The sequence below is a fragment of the Diabrotica virgifera genome, chromosome 3 (genome assembly GCF_917563875.1).
Source record: "Diabrotica virgifera virgifera chromosome 3, PGI_DIABVI_V3a".
Lineage (NCBI taxonomy): Eukaryota > Metazoa > Arthropoda > Insecta > Coleoptera > Chrysomelidae > Diabrotica > Diabrotica virgifera.
The window spans coordinates 66,896,744-66,914,060 of record NC_065445.1 but is presented as its reverse complement, the minus strand read 5'-3'; the positions used below and the strand labels follow the sequence as shown (position 1 = coordinate 66,914,060).

General features: G+C 36.2%; 1 protein-coding gene across 1 annotated transcript in view; it reads right to left on the bottom strand.

The window, feature by feature from the left end:
- Positions 1 to 17,317, bottom strand: part of LOC126881870 (homeobox protein PKNOX1-like) — a 162,396-nt gene that overhangs the window by 57,684 nt on the left and 87,395 nt on the right. The window contains exon 2 of the mRNA XM_050646519.1: positions 3,943 to 4,092. Coding sequence (XP_050502476.1) covers positions 3,943 to 4,082 — 140 coding nt within the window. The 5' untranslated portion in view covers positions 4,083 to 4,092. The remainder of the gene's footprint in view (positions 1 to 3,942; positions 4,093 to 17,317) is intronic.

Below are 17,317 nucleotides of genomic sequence, written 5' to 3'. Positions count from 1 at the left end.
CTTTAGCTTTATAATAGATCGCTTGGTCAAATGTCAGTACGGTGTATCTGTTATTTAGCTTCTTAGCAATTTCACTGCACTTTCTGACAACAGTCCAAACGGTATCATATTCTGACGAGACATGGGGTAGAACAGGTAAGTAGCCATAGGTTGTTACATGTGATTTATCCTCCAAAGTCAGTTTATGAAATCCTGACCACTGTGGGATAACGGTTTCATTCCTAACAGAGTCCCTCATTCTGCAAATGCACCATGCCATGTTACGACATCGTATGTTATTATTAAGATTCTGGCTCTTTTCTATGATGCTCAGTTTATTTTCTTCTGATTGTACTTTTCTTTTTGATTTCTCAAAATAATTTTTATGAAGGGAATGAAAATAATTAGGTATTGTCAGCTTCTGATTATATGGCAAAAATTTTAATTGTCCAGGTATATCTTCATTCAATGGTCCTCTCTGGAAGGCAGCAATTTGGGTTCCGTGAAAAGTAGGTGATTTGTCCAAGGTCTCTTCCAAAATGTCAATGTTGTCAGCGGCAAATTGGACAAATTGGACCGGTCCCCTCCCGCAACGATTTTTGGACGACCAAGTGATTTTGCATTACAAATATATTAGAAACCAAAAAATATGGGTTTTACATTTTAGCAACAAAGTGCCCACGAAAATCTTTTCTAGAAGTCTTTTGCCAGTCCATTTACTCTACTATGTAAGGCAATGAGACATGACATTGTGTTATTATGTTATAGGCTAAGTTGAATAAGTTAACTTTCCTAGATTTTCTCTGGGCAAACTCATGTACAATTGCATTAACATCAATATTCTCGAGCACTGCAAACTCAATTGACATCAAAGCTAGTCCCACCAATCTGTCTTGCGACATTGAAGACCTCTGATAATTTTTTATTATTTTCAACTTGGAGAAACTCCTTTCTCCACACGCGACAGACACTGGGAGAGGAAGAAGGATTCGCAGTGCTACACACAGGTTAGGAAAGTTCTCCACAAATCCGTTGTCTGCTAAGTAGCTCAACATGTCAACTGGGTCTTTGATTTTGCATTTGTCTTCTTTTTCGACATTCTGAATCATGCTGTTGACAAGTTTCAATTCAGAATATAGTTGAAGACCATCAATGGCACTGTGCTGGCCATCAGTGAGAGCAATGTGTAGGTCCTTGCCGCATTTTAATAAGGTTTTGTCACCAGTAGAACCACTCTCCGAAAAATTGGAAGTAAAACCTGTAGTCGCGCATGGCGACCGCGCAATGTTCTTAGTCGCTTTTGCCCCACTCTCGCATTGCTAGTCGCATATAATCGTACGGATTTTAAAAGGGAAAACCCGCATCCACCACTGGTGAATTACCAATTGTGTACTGCCGGTATTACTTCTTGAGATCAAAGCGCCGACAGAGGAGTGGGTTTACTGTGGAACCTCTATATACTGTGGTTTTGTCATCACTTGTGGTCTTTGAATGTAGAAACCCAAACAGTTAATGATAGTTTTGAAGCTGCTCAAATCTGTCTCCTAGAGAAGAGATACACTGATCCAAGACCGCGTAAAAGAATTTAGTTTTGAACACGATCTCAGGATCAAGAACTTTTTCATCACTTGATTCATAAGAAAACATTTTCTTCTTTTTTCTCGGCCACAGTTCACTTTCTTTAGGGAATGTTGGGTCAACTTCAATCATTTCGGCCACTCCCCTGCAATCGACTAATATTCTGTTGAATCCTGCATCACTCCTTGTTTCTTGAAAAAATTGCTTCGTTGAAGAAATCAAAGCAAGAGAGTTTGTTATGTCCATGTCAACCTAGAGAAAATGGGAGTGCGACAATGTGAATTAATGGCACAGGACCGACAAACATAGAAGGCAATAGTAAACGCGGCAAAGATTCACGAAGAGTTGTAGCGCCATTGACGATGATGGTGATATCAACCTCTTGAAATTTCTTGCTTATGAGGTTTATTTTAAACAAAATCATATGCCACGTTACTAAGCAGCAGATGAATCGGAAGTCTTTCAACTTTTTGGGCAAACTTGTAGCTGTATTTCTTGCATATGAGTCTAGCCTTTTTTGGTCTTGACTACATTCAAAAAGCGCGTTGCACACAATGCAGAGAGCAACCCAACACACCGCGCCAGTCCCCAGTCGCTCAGTATAAGAAATGACGCAGGGTGCGCAGTATTCCACCACACATACAATGATACAATTATGTCTTTTTGTCTATAAAAAAATTAAAACTTACTAAGGCTTTCTGAAATATTACTAATTCATCATAAATGAATGAATAATTGGCTTAAAAAATTGACATAGTTTGAATAATTTATCGCTTTTTAATTTTTTTTTGGGGTGGGGGAGGGGGAAATTCGCCCCAAACCCTTGGCGCCCTGTTCGGGCGTACGGCTCCCACGGCCCTCGGGCCGACTCTGATCTTAAGCTCCAGCTTAGCCCAGTTTAGCTTATAGATAGGCCAGCTTTAAGTCTTACTTACGTTGCACCATAATTTTCGATTCTTATCTAAGCACGTCTTAACTGAGACGAAGTTTAAGATGCAATCCACGTGGCAATCCATTGTGGCAAGCTGAAAATTGATCTGAGACTCAATGGTGCAACGCGTATGTTTCGTAAGCTGAGCTTAAGGCACGTCTTAAGCTTAAGATCTGTAGTTCAATTGACGGCACCAAAAACATTTTTATTTATAAAAATCATACGAGCAGTCACCGTGCTTCGGGAGGGCACGTAAAGCCGTCGGTCCCACTGAGCTACTACCGACACTGCATTGATCGATACTCCATTGATACTACTAACCTGAAACAGGGTTAAAGACGCAACTGGCGCCAAGACAATTCCAAGTGATCTCCCCGGCAAAAATGTCCTCTCTCTCTCTTGTCGTTTCCCCATTACTGAGGATCGTGATTTCTTCCAATATTCCTAACAATGTTTCTCCATTAGTCTCTATCTTCAGCTGCTCTAAGAGCTTCGCAGAATGAGTTTCCAGCTGAATTATTTATTTGGTCGGACCATCTAGTTGGTGATCGTCCTCTTGATCTTCTGCCCGGAACGTTTCCAGAAACAATTTATCTCTCCAAACTGTCGTCACCTCTGCGAATCACGTGACCAAAGAATTGCAGTATTCGTTGCAGACATATTGTGGACAGCTTTTTTTAAATCTGGAGTTGGTTTAGAATGGAAACGTTTGTTTTATGAGCTGTCCAAGGTCCATGCGCAGCATTCTTCTCCAGCACCACATCCCAAAGGCATAAATTTTTTGGCGCTCGCATGCGCGAGAGCCCAAGTCTCTGCTCCGTATAGAAATATTGAGAATACAAGGGCATTCATCAGTCTCATCTTGATATTTTGAAAGATAGATCTGTCTTTCCAAACTTTAGTTAGGCGACTAATCGCATTTTTTTGCCATACCCATACGTCTCCGAACTTCTGCTTCACAGTTACCATCTTTAGTTATACTAGACCCGAGATAAACAAAGGTGCCCTCCTACGATATTATTATTGTACAGAACGGGATTTAGAACAAAAACTGGAAGCAAGGCTCTTGAGGAAAAAAGGTTTAAAACTTGGTAGGACAAAAACTGAGTATTTGGAATGTAATTTCTTTAAAGAAGGAATTACTGCAAATAAAAAAATACCTTTGTATGGTGAAATGATTGTGAAAATACAGAGTAATGGGGAACTATATAGAGATCTATGCAGTAGATTTAGGGAGGATGAACGAAGATGTTTTGGACATGTTCAACATCGAGATGGTGATCACCCGATACGAAGATTTGTTGATTTGCAAGTTCCTGGGTGGAGTAAGACCAAAGAAGACCTGGGGGAGAATGCTTTTGTACTTAGTTGAGCATACCATGCTTCGCAAAACAAACCTAGCATCTGCCTCGCGAGTGCATATATTGATGGGGCTTTTCTATAAAAAAACTTACTTATAGACGGCTCTCTTGTCGGCTTCGAATTGTGCTTGATCTGCATCAGTAGGCGAGTAGACGGCAGGCAGCGACTGCTGTACTCCACTTTCACCGACAGGAGGTACACTCAGCATTGCACTTTGGACGCCACACTCCATACTTCTTCACCTGAAACCAAATGAGACGTTAATAATAAATCGGCCCACATGACAACCAAATTTTTTGTTGTTTTGATACGGTAGTGGACAAAGAGGGCGACATTTATAAAAATAAATAAATTATGATTTACATATGTGAGGATGAACCTCACATATGTGAGGTAATATCCAGGAATATTTGCAACATCCATTAATTTTATTTACAATATGTAGTATCATTTAAGATCTTATAACATTTAAAGGGATTTTACCCATAACTTTTTGGTGGCTCACGCATGCATGCTATTGGCGTTTAAACACTGATGATGGACTATTTGTTAATCCGAAAACGTTTTGTTTATGTGATGTAACCCTTATTGGGGTCTTTTAAATATACCTTTTACAAAGGATCCAGTTAGTACTGTTTTACTGTACTAGTTTATTTCGTTAGTACATTGTATTTATACTTAATAAAATAAATGGCATTGAAATCAATAAAAAAATAAGTATCAAGATCTGTATGATGCAGTTAAGAAAGCATGAGAACTCCGTCTTTTATCCAAATAAAGCTAATTAGTTGTGTCGTGAATTGAGAGAAAAAAGTATACAGATATTAATGAGCTACTTATTAGTACTGATTTGGATACATTCGTAAAGAAAGTTTGACAGTTAACTTTAAGAAATCCAGAAATAACTATGTAATTTAAAAAAAAATCACTAAAATGGGGATCATGAATTGCGATTGCAACGTCGGCATGAGGGGGTGGGAGACTGTAAGTGACGCTTTACAGCGGAAGGGGGGAGGGTATTAAAAACTCCAAAATTTTTACGACGTAGTTTATAGATGTTCCCATATGTGTGTAAGTTCGACTGTGGAGGCTCTTAAAAGCTAGGCTAGGCTAGTAAGGGAATCTCAAGAAGAACTCAATACACTGGCGGTAAATAACAATGTCACCTATATTATAGGTACCGGATCATACATCTAATGAAACAGCTGATGAACTTGCCATAAAGAGATGAATTACTCACTGGGGTAGTATACCCGGTCAAGCATATGGCAAAATGTATATTGGACCACGCGCTAATAAGGCTGCCGTAAGACTATTTCATTGAAAATTTAGCTGCAGACAATGTAGCAGAGCACATAAAACAATCAACCATATCTTGCATGGCTGCGAAGTACTAGATAAACGCATTTTGAAGACTACCACGTCACTCAAAAAACATATTCACCAATTCACTAGAAGCTGGTAGAGGGCTCAAGACTTCTAGATGGGATATCATGAATAAATGAGAGGAGAGATCAAGTCCAAAAAGCAAATAGACTGGGCCTCGATTTTTGACCCTTCGCTTCGTTATCGAACGTATTCGTTTCGTATCTGTTTAGTATACGAAGCGAATACGTTCGATAACGAAGTGAAGGGTCAAAAATTGAGGCCCTGGCACGATGCATCAATAACACTATATGGCGAAACGGACATATTAACACTGAGATGAAGTCAAGAAATTATAAAGCCAGTGTAAGACCAATAATGCCATATACATCAGAAACACGACCCGACTCAGCCACAACACAAAGACTACTGGAAACGGCAGAGATGAGAGTACTGAGAAGAATTACAGGAAATACGCTAGGAGATTGAAAGAGGAGTGAAGACATTAGAAGCAAATGCAGTGCAGTGCAGTGTATATAAACGAATGGACACTAAATAGAAAAAAACAAGAATGGAATTACCACATAAGCAGAATTGGGGAGAAAATAGTGTGGTCAAAATAGCAAGAGATAAATTACCAATAGACAGAAAGTACTGGACGACCACGCAAAAAGATGGAGGTACCTTCCATAGAGGTATCAATCCGCCAACGAACAAGCAGAATTGCTTATAAGGAGGAAGAAGAGAAGATTATTTTACTTAAAACAATTATTCACACATAATTCCATATAATTATCACGGGAAACACGTGAAATTGAGGCGTTCTTTGCAAAAACCCCATTTGTCATTATCTGCAACATTGAAGATATTTAAAAAAAAGTTATTTAATTGAACCGTATTAAGTTTACAGAAATTCTCAAATTAGTGATTTATTATTTTGATGATTATAGGTCTGGATCCTGCGTATGAAAAAAAAGTGGATTAATAACAAGCTGAAAATTTGTTAATAGCTTAAGGGTGTCTAGTCGGACAAACTTTGATATATGGGAACACTGGAACAGGGGAAGTTTTAATTGTGGAACAGGTTAAAAATTTGGAATGGTCAGACCACGAAATCGTCACATGTATTTTGTCCGACAGAATTTCCAATTGATTTGTTACCCTTTCTTTAAACTCTCATGCAAAAATGAGACTGCTATTTATCACCTGTCATAATTACTGTAATTTGACATGTTCTACGTGTTGCACTCATTATAATGCCCATTTGGTGATAAATAGCAGCCTGATTTTTTCATGAGAGTTTAATGAAAGGGTAACAAATCAATTGAAAGTTCTGTCGGACAAAATACATGTGACGTTTTCGTGGTCTGACCGTTCCAAATTTTTAACCTGTTCCAGTGTTCCCATATATCAAAGTTTGTCTGACTCGACACCCTTAAGCTATTAACAAAATTTCAGCTTGCTATTAATCAAGTTTTTTTTCATACGCGGGATCCAGACCTATTACACACAGTTTACAATATAAATAACATTATTTTTTCCTTTGGTTTTTTATGAAGGACATTTATTCATTTGACATAATATGGGGTTTTTGCACGAAATTTTCATTAATTTATAGGAAAAACGATATTTACAGTAATAAACCAAAATAAAAAATGAACGAAAAATGGTGTTTACTTATAAAATCACACAACACAACTATTCGAAGGAACGTTAACCTGTAAAAACCTACTGACAGCCAAGTGATAAAGTTTCCCGCAAAAACACCAATAGTCATTAACAACTGTGGGTTTGAAGGAAATTGCGCTTGACATATGGGGTTTATGCGGAATCGCCTATATTTTTGTCGCTTATATCTTGGACTGTGGTTTACTGTGGTTTTAATGGAATTTAATGAAAAAAATGTAAATATTGAAATTATTTCAATGTTTACATTTTTTGCCACCTTATTTGTGTCCACCTAGGACCTAGAGGTCAACACGCGCACTAAACTCGAAAGAATCGGCTTTAATTATGATCCTCCAGTTCTACATCTAGTTTATTATTACTACATCTATGATTTAAACTGATTGAATCCAGTGATACGTCAAGTCACAACTTGAAAGTGCCATAAATATGCCCAGCTAGATATTTTTGTGTCATGATATCATCCCTGCTGTTTTCCACAAAAAATAATACGAATACGATTTGGACAAAGATGTAAACTTGTAACAAAAAAATCATAAACTGATCATAAGCATCCTGTAAAGGTTGTTCGTCTTAATAGAATTCTCCGTTGAATACCGCCCCACAGGTTATTCATAAATATGCGATCAGTTGGGGTCTGCCGAAGCCCAAACGGAAACTCGAAGGTCCTCAGAAAGGGAACGGGCGGAGATGAATATGAACAGAAGAACAGGAACGAGAAAATCGGTACTCGATCTAACGGGAAAAACTTCCAAGAAAGCATACTGTGACGTAGAGTTGGACATTGAGTGTTATCTAATAACAGTTATTTTATGCTTTTTGCATAAAACAGAATAATGGAGAAGGTGACGAATAGCTTTGCACGTGCTTTAAAAATAATCGAAATCCACTGTTAACGAGCATAACTGAAAAAAAAACCGACAGTCGACTTTACTACTACATTTCTATTGTTTCACATTAAAAATACAAGTTGCATAATTTTTGACATGCATGTACGCCAACGGCGGTACTGAAACATGCATTAAAACAATTTTGGAGTGGGACACCAAAGGAATGGGTCTAGGAAAGTTGGTCGAGAACACTTCGTCGACGGAAAATTAGTCGACAAACAGTTGGTCGAATGCACAATTCATCGAATGTACAATTCGTCGAGGAACATTTGTTCGAATGGATTTTTCGTCGACAAACTGTTATTTATCTTTAGGATAAAGGGATTAATGGTGACAAACGACGGATTATTGGTTTTTATTTTGTTAACTGGAATATTGTATTATACATATCTGAATTTATTTTTTTTTGGGGTTTTGTTAAAATTTCTTTTTCTAAATCTTAATTATTTTTAAGTTTAATGAAAAAATTGGCTGCGGTTGGAGAGTAGACACCAAATATAAACCGATATTTTAACTAGTGATGTAAATAAATTGTTATGGAATCGAGGCATTTCCGTACAATGCAATGTTTTCGACTGCAATAATTAGTCAATATCAATAAAAAAGTAAAGAAATCGTGAGAATAAACTTCCCTTCACACTTTATCCAAGGCTTAGGACTGGCAATCTATAAAATAATTTTTTTTGATATGGTACAAATAAGTTAACTTTATATATTGGAGTGTTTCCGCCATGTATTATTATTTGGGTCTTTGTCGACGAAAAATCCATTCGATCAAATGTTCGTCGACGAATTGTACATTCGATGAATTGTGCATTCGACCAACTCTCCGACACGCAAAGGAATCAATAGGTTCGTTCCAAGACGACACATTTGTACGATCCCTTGAACCGCCACGAAATCTATTGGACGGTTTTAATGCGCAGAATCGCCCTTGAACGGTTTTCTTTCGATCTCCATCCGATTACCGGTACATAACCCTCTTGGAACGAATTCGTGTACCATTTCAAGTTCGAGTTGCGCCTGAGCCATTTTCAGTGCGAGTACCACTGTACCACTATTATAGTAGTTTGCTAGATGGTTAGAAATTAATATTTCTAATGTCCACTTTACATCAACAATAAATTGAATAAGAAATTGACAAAGTTATTCAATACCAAATTTGACGAGTACAAAATGTATGGTTTGTAAAAGAAAGTGAAATAATTTGATGAAATAGAACAATTGGATATGTTTTATTTTGTCAATTTTCTTTTTATTCACGGCAAAATTGGATGTAGAATTGTGTTTTGTATAAGCCAAATTTGACCTTAAATAACTTTGTCAATTTCTTGTTCAATTTATTGTTGATGTAAAGTGGACTTAACATGTTCATTAAACATCACTTCAGCTTCAAAACCTTCCCCAGAATCGATATCTGACATTAAATCGTTATCTTCTATGAAAAAAGAAAATAATAAATTATCCATTTTTATAAGATTAATTTGAAAAAAAAAAGAATTAATAATTATTTAAACGGAAATCAAGATTCACAGGTACTAATAGCGTAAATTGTGGATTATTCTATTATTGAATCATCAGCTGATCTCATAGCAGTGACCAGTAAAAATGAAAACAATCCTAACTGCGCAAGTCAGTACAAATAGTTTCTGCTTGAAGCAGGGTTGCCGATTTGTACATAATTATCAGATTTTAACATAATTTTTATGGCATTCTGATAATAAATATTTTTTTAACATAATTGATAATTTTAACATAATTTTATAGGGACAGATTTGGCAATAGAGTTTAGTAAATTTTCAAGAATCCTTCAATTTGTTTGCATTAGCATTTACTAGCTTGCGACTTGCGACACATGTTCAGCAGATACAGATATTACAGATATCAATTTTATGACCACCTTTGTCCTTTTATATTTGATTTTGGGACTAATGTACCTACCTGAATAGTGAATACTATTGAAGATTGTGGTTTTCATATAAAAAATTTCATTAATATCAAACTAAGTAACTTATGGATTAAAAAAAAAGAAAATTGCTCTATAAAAAGCCGAGAAAATACATTTTTTAACGTAAACCGATTTTAAACTTTGAGTGATTTTTATGATGAATGATGATTATTGATCATCATATGATGACGAAGGTAGTTTATTTTTGAATACTTGTACCTATAATAGAAGTATAATAAAGTATCTTTTTTTTGCTTTGTGATAGCAAAAGAAGTAAAAAATAAAATCAACCGAAATTTGACAATTTCTACCGAAAAATTAGGAGCAATTCTACTGAAATTTTGTCCAAGGTCTGTGGCTTGCGGCAGGGGTTGGCGATAAAAAATTTTAACATAATTACTGGCAAAATCTGATAATTTTAGCAACCGCTTAACATAATTTCATATCGTCACATCGGCAACACTGGCTTGAAGGCATGTATCAAAAGGGCCGTTCAGTTACCGATTTCGAAGCGGTACATGGATCGCTTGGAACAACACGGTGTACGATACCAATCATCGTTCATGTTCGCTTGGAACGCATTTTTTATAATGCGCATGACGAGGGCAGTACGAAGGACGGTTTTCATGTCACTTGGAACGCGCCTAATGTCGACGACCGACGAAACGCTCCCCCACCTACGACTCGCGGAAGACATTAGTGATGTTGAAAAAGTAACTATCCGTTACAAAGTACTCGTTACTTACGAATATCGAAAGTAACGATTACTATACAGAGAGGCAAATCGTTACTTTGATTACTCTGATTACTTCGTTACTTCGTATCAGAGAGTAACGACTATTGTATCTACTTTGATTACTCTGAAAAAGGATTGACGCCTCTGAAATGTGGTGCTGGAGAAGAATGCTTCGAATCTCATGGACGGAACACAGAACAAATCACTCAATCCCAAGAACTTAATATTCAGACTCGACTTTCCTCTATTTGCCTCTCCACCGTCTTAAAATGTGTCGGCCATATTGCAAGAAGAAGTGATGATAATCTTGAGAGACTTATAATTTCGGGAAACGTTGAAGGGCGCAGTAGAGGTCGCTCACCTACTCGATGGACGGATCAAGTACAGAAAGCCAGTGGAAAAACATTCTCTGAATCCATGAGGGAAGCTCAGGACAGAAGCCGATGGAAAGAGATAGTTGCTTGTATTATAGGGGATCACGACACTCAGCAATGAGGAAACGACTGAGGAGGAGGGAGGATTACTCTGATTATGTACTTCACATCACACGTTATTTAATACCAATAGTATTAGAGCGAGTAGCGACTATTGTATCTAGTTTGATTATTTTGATTACTCTGATTACTTCGTTACTTCGTACTAATCGTATCAGAACGAGTAACGACTATTATATCTACTTTGATTACTCTGATTACTTCGTACCAATCGTAACAGAGCGAGTAAGGACTATTATATCTACTTTGATTACTTTGATTACTCTGATTACTTCGTACTTCGTGAAGGTCGTTATTATATCGGAATACCTATACAAAATACCTACCTACTAAGAAATACGATTCTCGATATGATTACCGGTACTCAAATGCAAAAGTAACAAAAGTAATCATAGTAATCAAATCATTTTTATCCCTTAAACAGATCGGTGAAGGTCGTTGTTATATCGGAATACCTATTCGCTCCGAGCGTTAACAAAGTGTCAAAGCATAATCGACTGACCTGCTCATGGTGGCGGTTTTTTGAAATTTTATAAGGACGCTTTGTGTATGTTTAAATGAGATATTTAAAAAAAATGCCGTGTCACGCTAGTGATACTATGTATTAATATAAACAGAAAATAAAAACGCATTTAATCTGATATAAATTCTTCACTTTCCAATATTGATTATCAGTTTGATTTTGTATACATAACCTCACTATCGCAGTTTATGTCAATAAATCTTTATTAACGAAAAAGAAAATATTTTTGTTGCACTATAAATTACAGTATAAATTAATAACTAATGAATTCTAACAATTGTATTCGGTTATTATCACTACAAAATAAAATATTCAAGTTTAACAGAATAATCCCATAAGACTCAATGTTAAAACGTCCTTACAAAATCTGACAGCGTGTCATGTGACTGTAAGTAGAGGGGAGACGCACGGAGCCAATACAAAATACCTACCTACTGAGAAATACGATTCTCAAAAGTAACAAAAGTAATCATAGTAATCAAATCATTTTTATCCCTTAAACAGATCGGTGAGGGTCGTTGTTATATCGGAATACCTATACAAAATAGCTACCTACTTAGAAATACGATTCTAGATATGATTACCGGTACTCAAATACAAAAGTAACAAAAGTAATCATAGTAATCAAAGTAACGAATACTGTAAATGATTACCTACTTTATACAAAATACCTACCAACTGAGAAATACGATTCACAATAAATATGATTACCGGTATTCAAATACAAAAGTAACAAAAGTAATAAAAGGAATCAAAGTAACGAATACAATAACCACTTTATACAAAATACCGACCTACTGAGAAATACGATTCTCGATATGATTACCGGTACTCAAATACAAAAGTAACAAAAGTAATCATAGTAATCAAAGTAACGAATACTGTAAATGATTACTTTATACAAAAGTAACGATTTATAACGAATACTCGAAAGTAACTATAATCAACATCACTAGAAGACATAGCTCTTATAATAACAGACAACTTAAAAGAGATCAGAAATATGCTTAAAGCAGCTTTACATCAAGGCTATGCAAGTCTCATGCTATGCCAGTCCGTCTTGCATGGCATATCTCTTGCCTAGCCTAACCTTTTTACATCAGAGCTATTTCTGTGCAATTTTTAATTTGATACTACTTTCATTGTTGCCAACAAAAGAAATATACCAAAACCTTAGATATATCACTTGGAAATTTCAGCCCAACATTAAAAATATATCCAAGTATAAATCACAAATTTTAACAGTTCAACTAAAGATTAAACAAGAAAAGTATAGTTACATCATAACATATGCACCAACTGATAATACAAACAAGAATGAAAAAAATGAGTATTTTGAAAAACTTCAAGAAATAATAGACAAGACAGAGAATAACAATTTAATAATAATGGGCGACATGAATGGAAGAGTGGGAAAACAAAATGCGGGTATAGAAAAATGGCTAGGAAAAGAGGGAGAAGAGACGAGAAACGATAATGGAACAAGGACTATAAATTTATGCATCGAAAATGATCTGATAATAGGGAATTCAAAGTTTACACACAAAGACGTCCACAAATACACAAGGGAAGAGAGGGGTAGAGGCGAGAGATCAATAATTGATTATTTCCTAATTAACTCGAGATATGGAAAGCAGTAAAAAAATATTAAGGTAAAAAGAAGCGCAGAGATTGGAAGTGACCACTATCTAGTCAAAATGAGCTTTAGAATAATAAAAGACATACAAAATGACAAAAAGAGAAAAATAATAAAAGAAAAAATCAGAAGCTACAAACTGAAAGAAATAGAAGTTAAAAAGAGATACCAGAAATGTCTAGAGGAACATACGACAAGAGAAAATAAGTACCAAAATATAGAAGAAAGATGGAAAGATTATAAACATAGTCTATTAGTAGCTGCAAAAGAGAGCTGTGGAGTAACAAAAATAAGTAATAACAATAGTACATAAAAATAGTACAAGAAAAGAAACAACTGTGGAAAAAATACTTAACAGACAGAAAGCAAGAAAGCTATGACAAGTACAAAGAGAAAAGAACAGAAGTTAAACAGATGGTTAAAAATAACAAAGACAGAACGTGGGTAGAATTTGGAAATAAATTAACAGAAGCATTCGGTGAAAACCAGAAATTGTTCTATAACACACTTAAGAGCATGAGAAAACCAAAACCAAATACATTGAAAAACGTGAAGGATAAGAATGGAACCATACTCACAGAAGAGAACGAGATTATGGAGAGGTGGAGAGAATACTTTGAAGAACTCTTGGAAGTGGAACAAGTAGAAGGAAATATGTTAGAACAAAACAAAAATCAACACACCCCACAAGAGCAACAGGAACATAGAAAATATAACACAAAAAGAATTAACAAATGCAATCAACAAAATCAAGCTGGGAAAAGCACCAGGACATGACGATATAACTGCAGAAATGGTCAAATACATGAATGAAGAAAAACAACAAGAATTATTAAACATCATGAACCAAGCTAAGAAAGAAAAGAAAGTACCACTAGACTGGCAGATAGGCATTATAACACCATTGTATAAAAAAGGAGATAGCAAAGAATGCTCAAACTATAGAGGAATAACACTAGGAAGCACAGTAGGAAAACTTTATGCTAGTATACTAGAAAACAGGCTAAGAGAAAAACTAGAGAACACCTTTGAGGAGAGCCAGAGTGGTTTCAGAAAAGAAAGAGGGACGAATGATCAGATTTTCATAATCAGACAAATAATAGAAAAAGCTCTTTTAAAGCAGAAAAAGAAATACATGCATGTTTCATAGATATGGAAAAAGCTTTCGACAGAATTAAAAGAGAAGATATTAGGAAAATACTAGAGAAGAGAAAAATTGAACAAGGTCTAATAGGATGCATCCAGAGTTTATATGAAAAAACGAAAAGCTATGCAAGGACAAGAAATGAAAAATCAAAAGTATTCGACAGCAACATTGGATTAAAACAGGGTTGTGTCCTGAGTCCACTACTGCTTAACCTAGTACTAGATGACGTAATAAAAAACTGCAAACACAAATGGAGAAAATATAATGTAGGATATTGGAAGTTGAGAATGATACAAATGACAGAACTATGCTACGCAGACGATCTGGTGATCATTGGGGAGTCAGAAAAACAACTACAAGAAAATATAAACATATTGTATGAAGAACTAAAAATCAGAAACATGAAAATAAACAAAGAAAAATAAAAAAAATGATAATTGGAAGACAAAACGGAAAACACCAAATTGAAGTAGATGGCAAGCAACTTGAACAGGTAGATAGATATAAGTATTTGGGGGTAATCATAAGCCGGAATGGAAAATTAGAAGATGACATAAATGAAAGAATTGGAAAGACTGGTAAGCTGTACAATAGGATTAAGAGTAACTTTTTAAAAAAGAAAGAAATACCTAAGAATATAAAAACCGAAATAGTAAAAAAGATTGTGAAACCCACTCTAACCTATGCCTGTGAATCTTGGGCATTAACAAAAAGGCAAAAGAATAGACTAATAAGCACAGAAATGAGATTTTTGAGAACAATAGAGGGAAAAACAAGGAAAGATAAAATTAGAAATCAAACCTTTAGACAAAATCTGAAAATACACCCAGTTACAACAACAATCGAACAAGGACAACTTAGATGGCTCGGACATGTACTGAGAAGATGAGAAGAAAAAATAGTAAGACAGATATATGAAGCGAGAGATATGGGAAGAAAGAAGAGAGGACGAGCAAGAAAGACGCGGACAGAAGAAGTGAGGGAAGCGGCCGACAAAAGAGGAATACAATGGGAGGAAACAAAAGCATTGGCCATGGATAGAAGGAAATGGAAGGAAATGTGGAAGAAAACGACGGAGAACCTAACTCCGTAACAACTCACACAGAAAGGTAGACGAGTTCTGGATTAAGTAAAGTAAAGTAAAATCACAAATTATTATTACTTCCAATAAATAACATTTAAATTTACACAATAAGAAAAAAAACTAAGTTTTCAATCTAATAGCACATAAAACAACATCCAACAATGTTATTCTACATCCTACCAGATTGAAAAAAAAATCAGTCTGTTAGGGTGTAGAATAACATTTTTGGATGTTGTTTTATGTGCTATTAGATTGAAAACTTAGTTTTTTTGATAGCAGTTGCCGCTAGGACATCCCTGCCATTTCTTTCGTTGCAATCCGTGACTCCACGCCGGGGTTTGTACTAATTGGGTCAGAGAGAGCAGCATATGTGCCTCCTGATGAGAGACTAATAAGTTTCGAAACCGGTAGAGGTGCTTGCTGCACTCTCTGATTGAACTGGAATGATGATGCGGCTGTAGTTTCGTGTTGCAACGAAATTGAAAATGATTATTCATTTTTGATTTACACAATAAGGTTAAGTTTTATTCTAAACTACAAATTTTGTTATATTTTCAACATGAAATTTGACAACTTGCATCAAAATAGCATGAAAAATGGAACATGTTTTAATTTTTCGTCTAGCACAGGAATTGCATGGAAATAGCGCGTGGGCACGCGCAGTTGCATGCATGATCTGTCTTGCATGGCTCTTGCCTAGCATGAAAATAGCATAATGTAAAACTGTCTTTACTGAGTTAGATGCCGCCTGTAAGAAAGGGTAAATGTTGGAAAGACACAATACGACATATGACAAACCTGGAACCAAGCGAAAATTCAAAAGTCGACTGCAACGAAATAGCATTGGTTCATAAATATAAATACTTGGGGCATGAAATAAAAATTGCAAGGGACAATCAAACTGCCGAACTGCAAAGAAAAATCACCTTAACATGGGCCGCATATGGAGCTCTATCAAACATCTTCCAGTTAAAGCAACATGCCGAATTATCTGAAAAAGACGTTCGACCAATGTGTGCTTCCAGTCATGACTTACAGCACCGAAATACTATTGTTAACCCAGGCCACAGCAATTGAACTTAGAGTGACACAAAGAAGAATGGAACGGTCACTACTTGGACTGACTCTCAGAGACAGGGTTAGAAACGAGGAAATCAGGACAGGCGTCACAGATGTCATAGAGCGAATCATCATCATCTTGGTGCTACAGCCCTTAGAGGGCCTCGACCTTCTCAAGCTTTCTACGCCATTCTGTTCTGTTCCTTACTTGCATTTTCCAGTTGCCGACTCCGATCTTCTCGGCATCCTGTGTTACCCCGTCCATCCACCTCAGCTTTGGTCTACCCCGTCTTCTCATTCCCACGGGCTGCGCTGTTAGAATCTTTTTTATCATGTTCGATTCAGGGGCCCGGGCTACATGTCCTGCCCACTGCAGGCGGTTTCGCTTAATTATAGTGATAATATCTTTTCCACCAAACGTATGCTTGTAGATATTCTGCAGTTCAAAGTTATATCTACGCCCCCATATTCCGTTCTCACAGACCGCTCCGAATATCTTACGTAGCACCTTTCTTTCAAAAATCGACAGAGCGGATTCATCTGTTTTAGTTAGCGTCCAGTTTTTTGAGACAGACGTTTGTTAGCTAAGTACTTTGATAGACTATGGTAACATCTGTTTTCAATTATTATTCGTCTTTTTATTTCCCCTGATGTGTTATTATTGGGGTTAACCGATGTCCCTAGATATATGAACTCTTTGACCGCTTCGAAGTTTTGGTCATTGATGATTAGATCTGCGTCAACATTTCCAGCTCTTGTATTTGTGTTAGTCACCATGAATTTTGTTTTATTTCGATTTATATGTAACCCCATTCGTTCTGCTGCTGCTACTAGCTCGGTTAGTATTTCCGCAGTTCTCGCTCTGGTTCTTGTTGTCATAGAGCGAATAGCATGGCCGA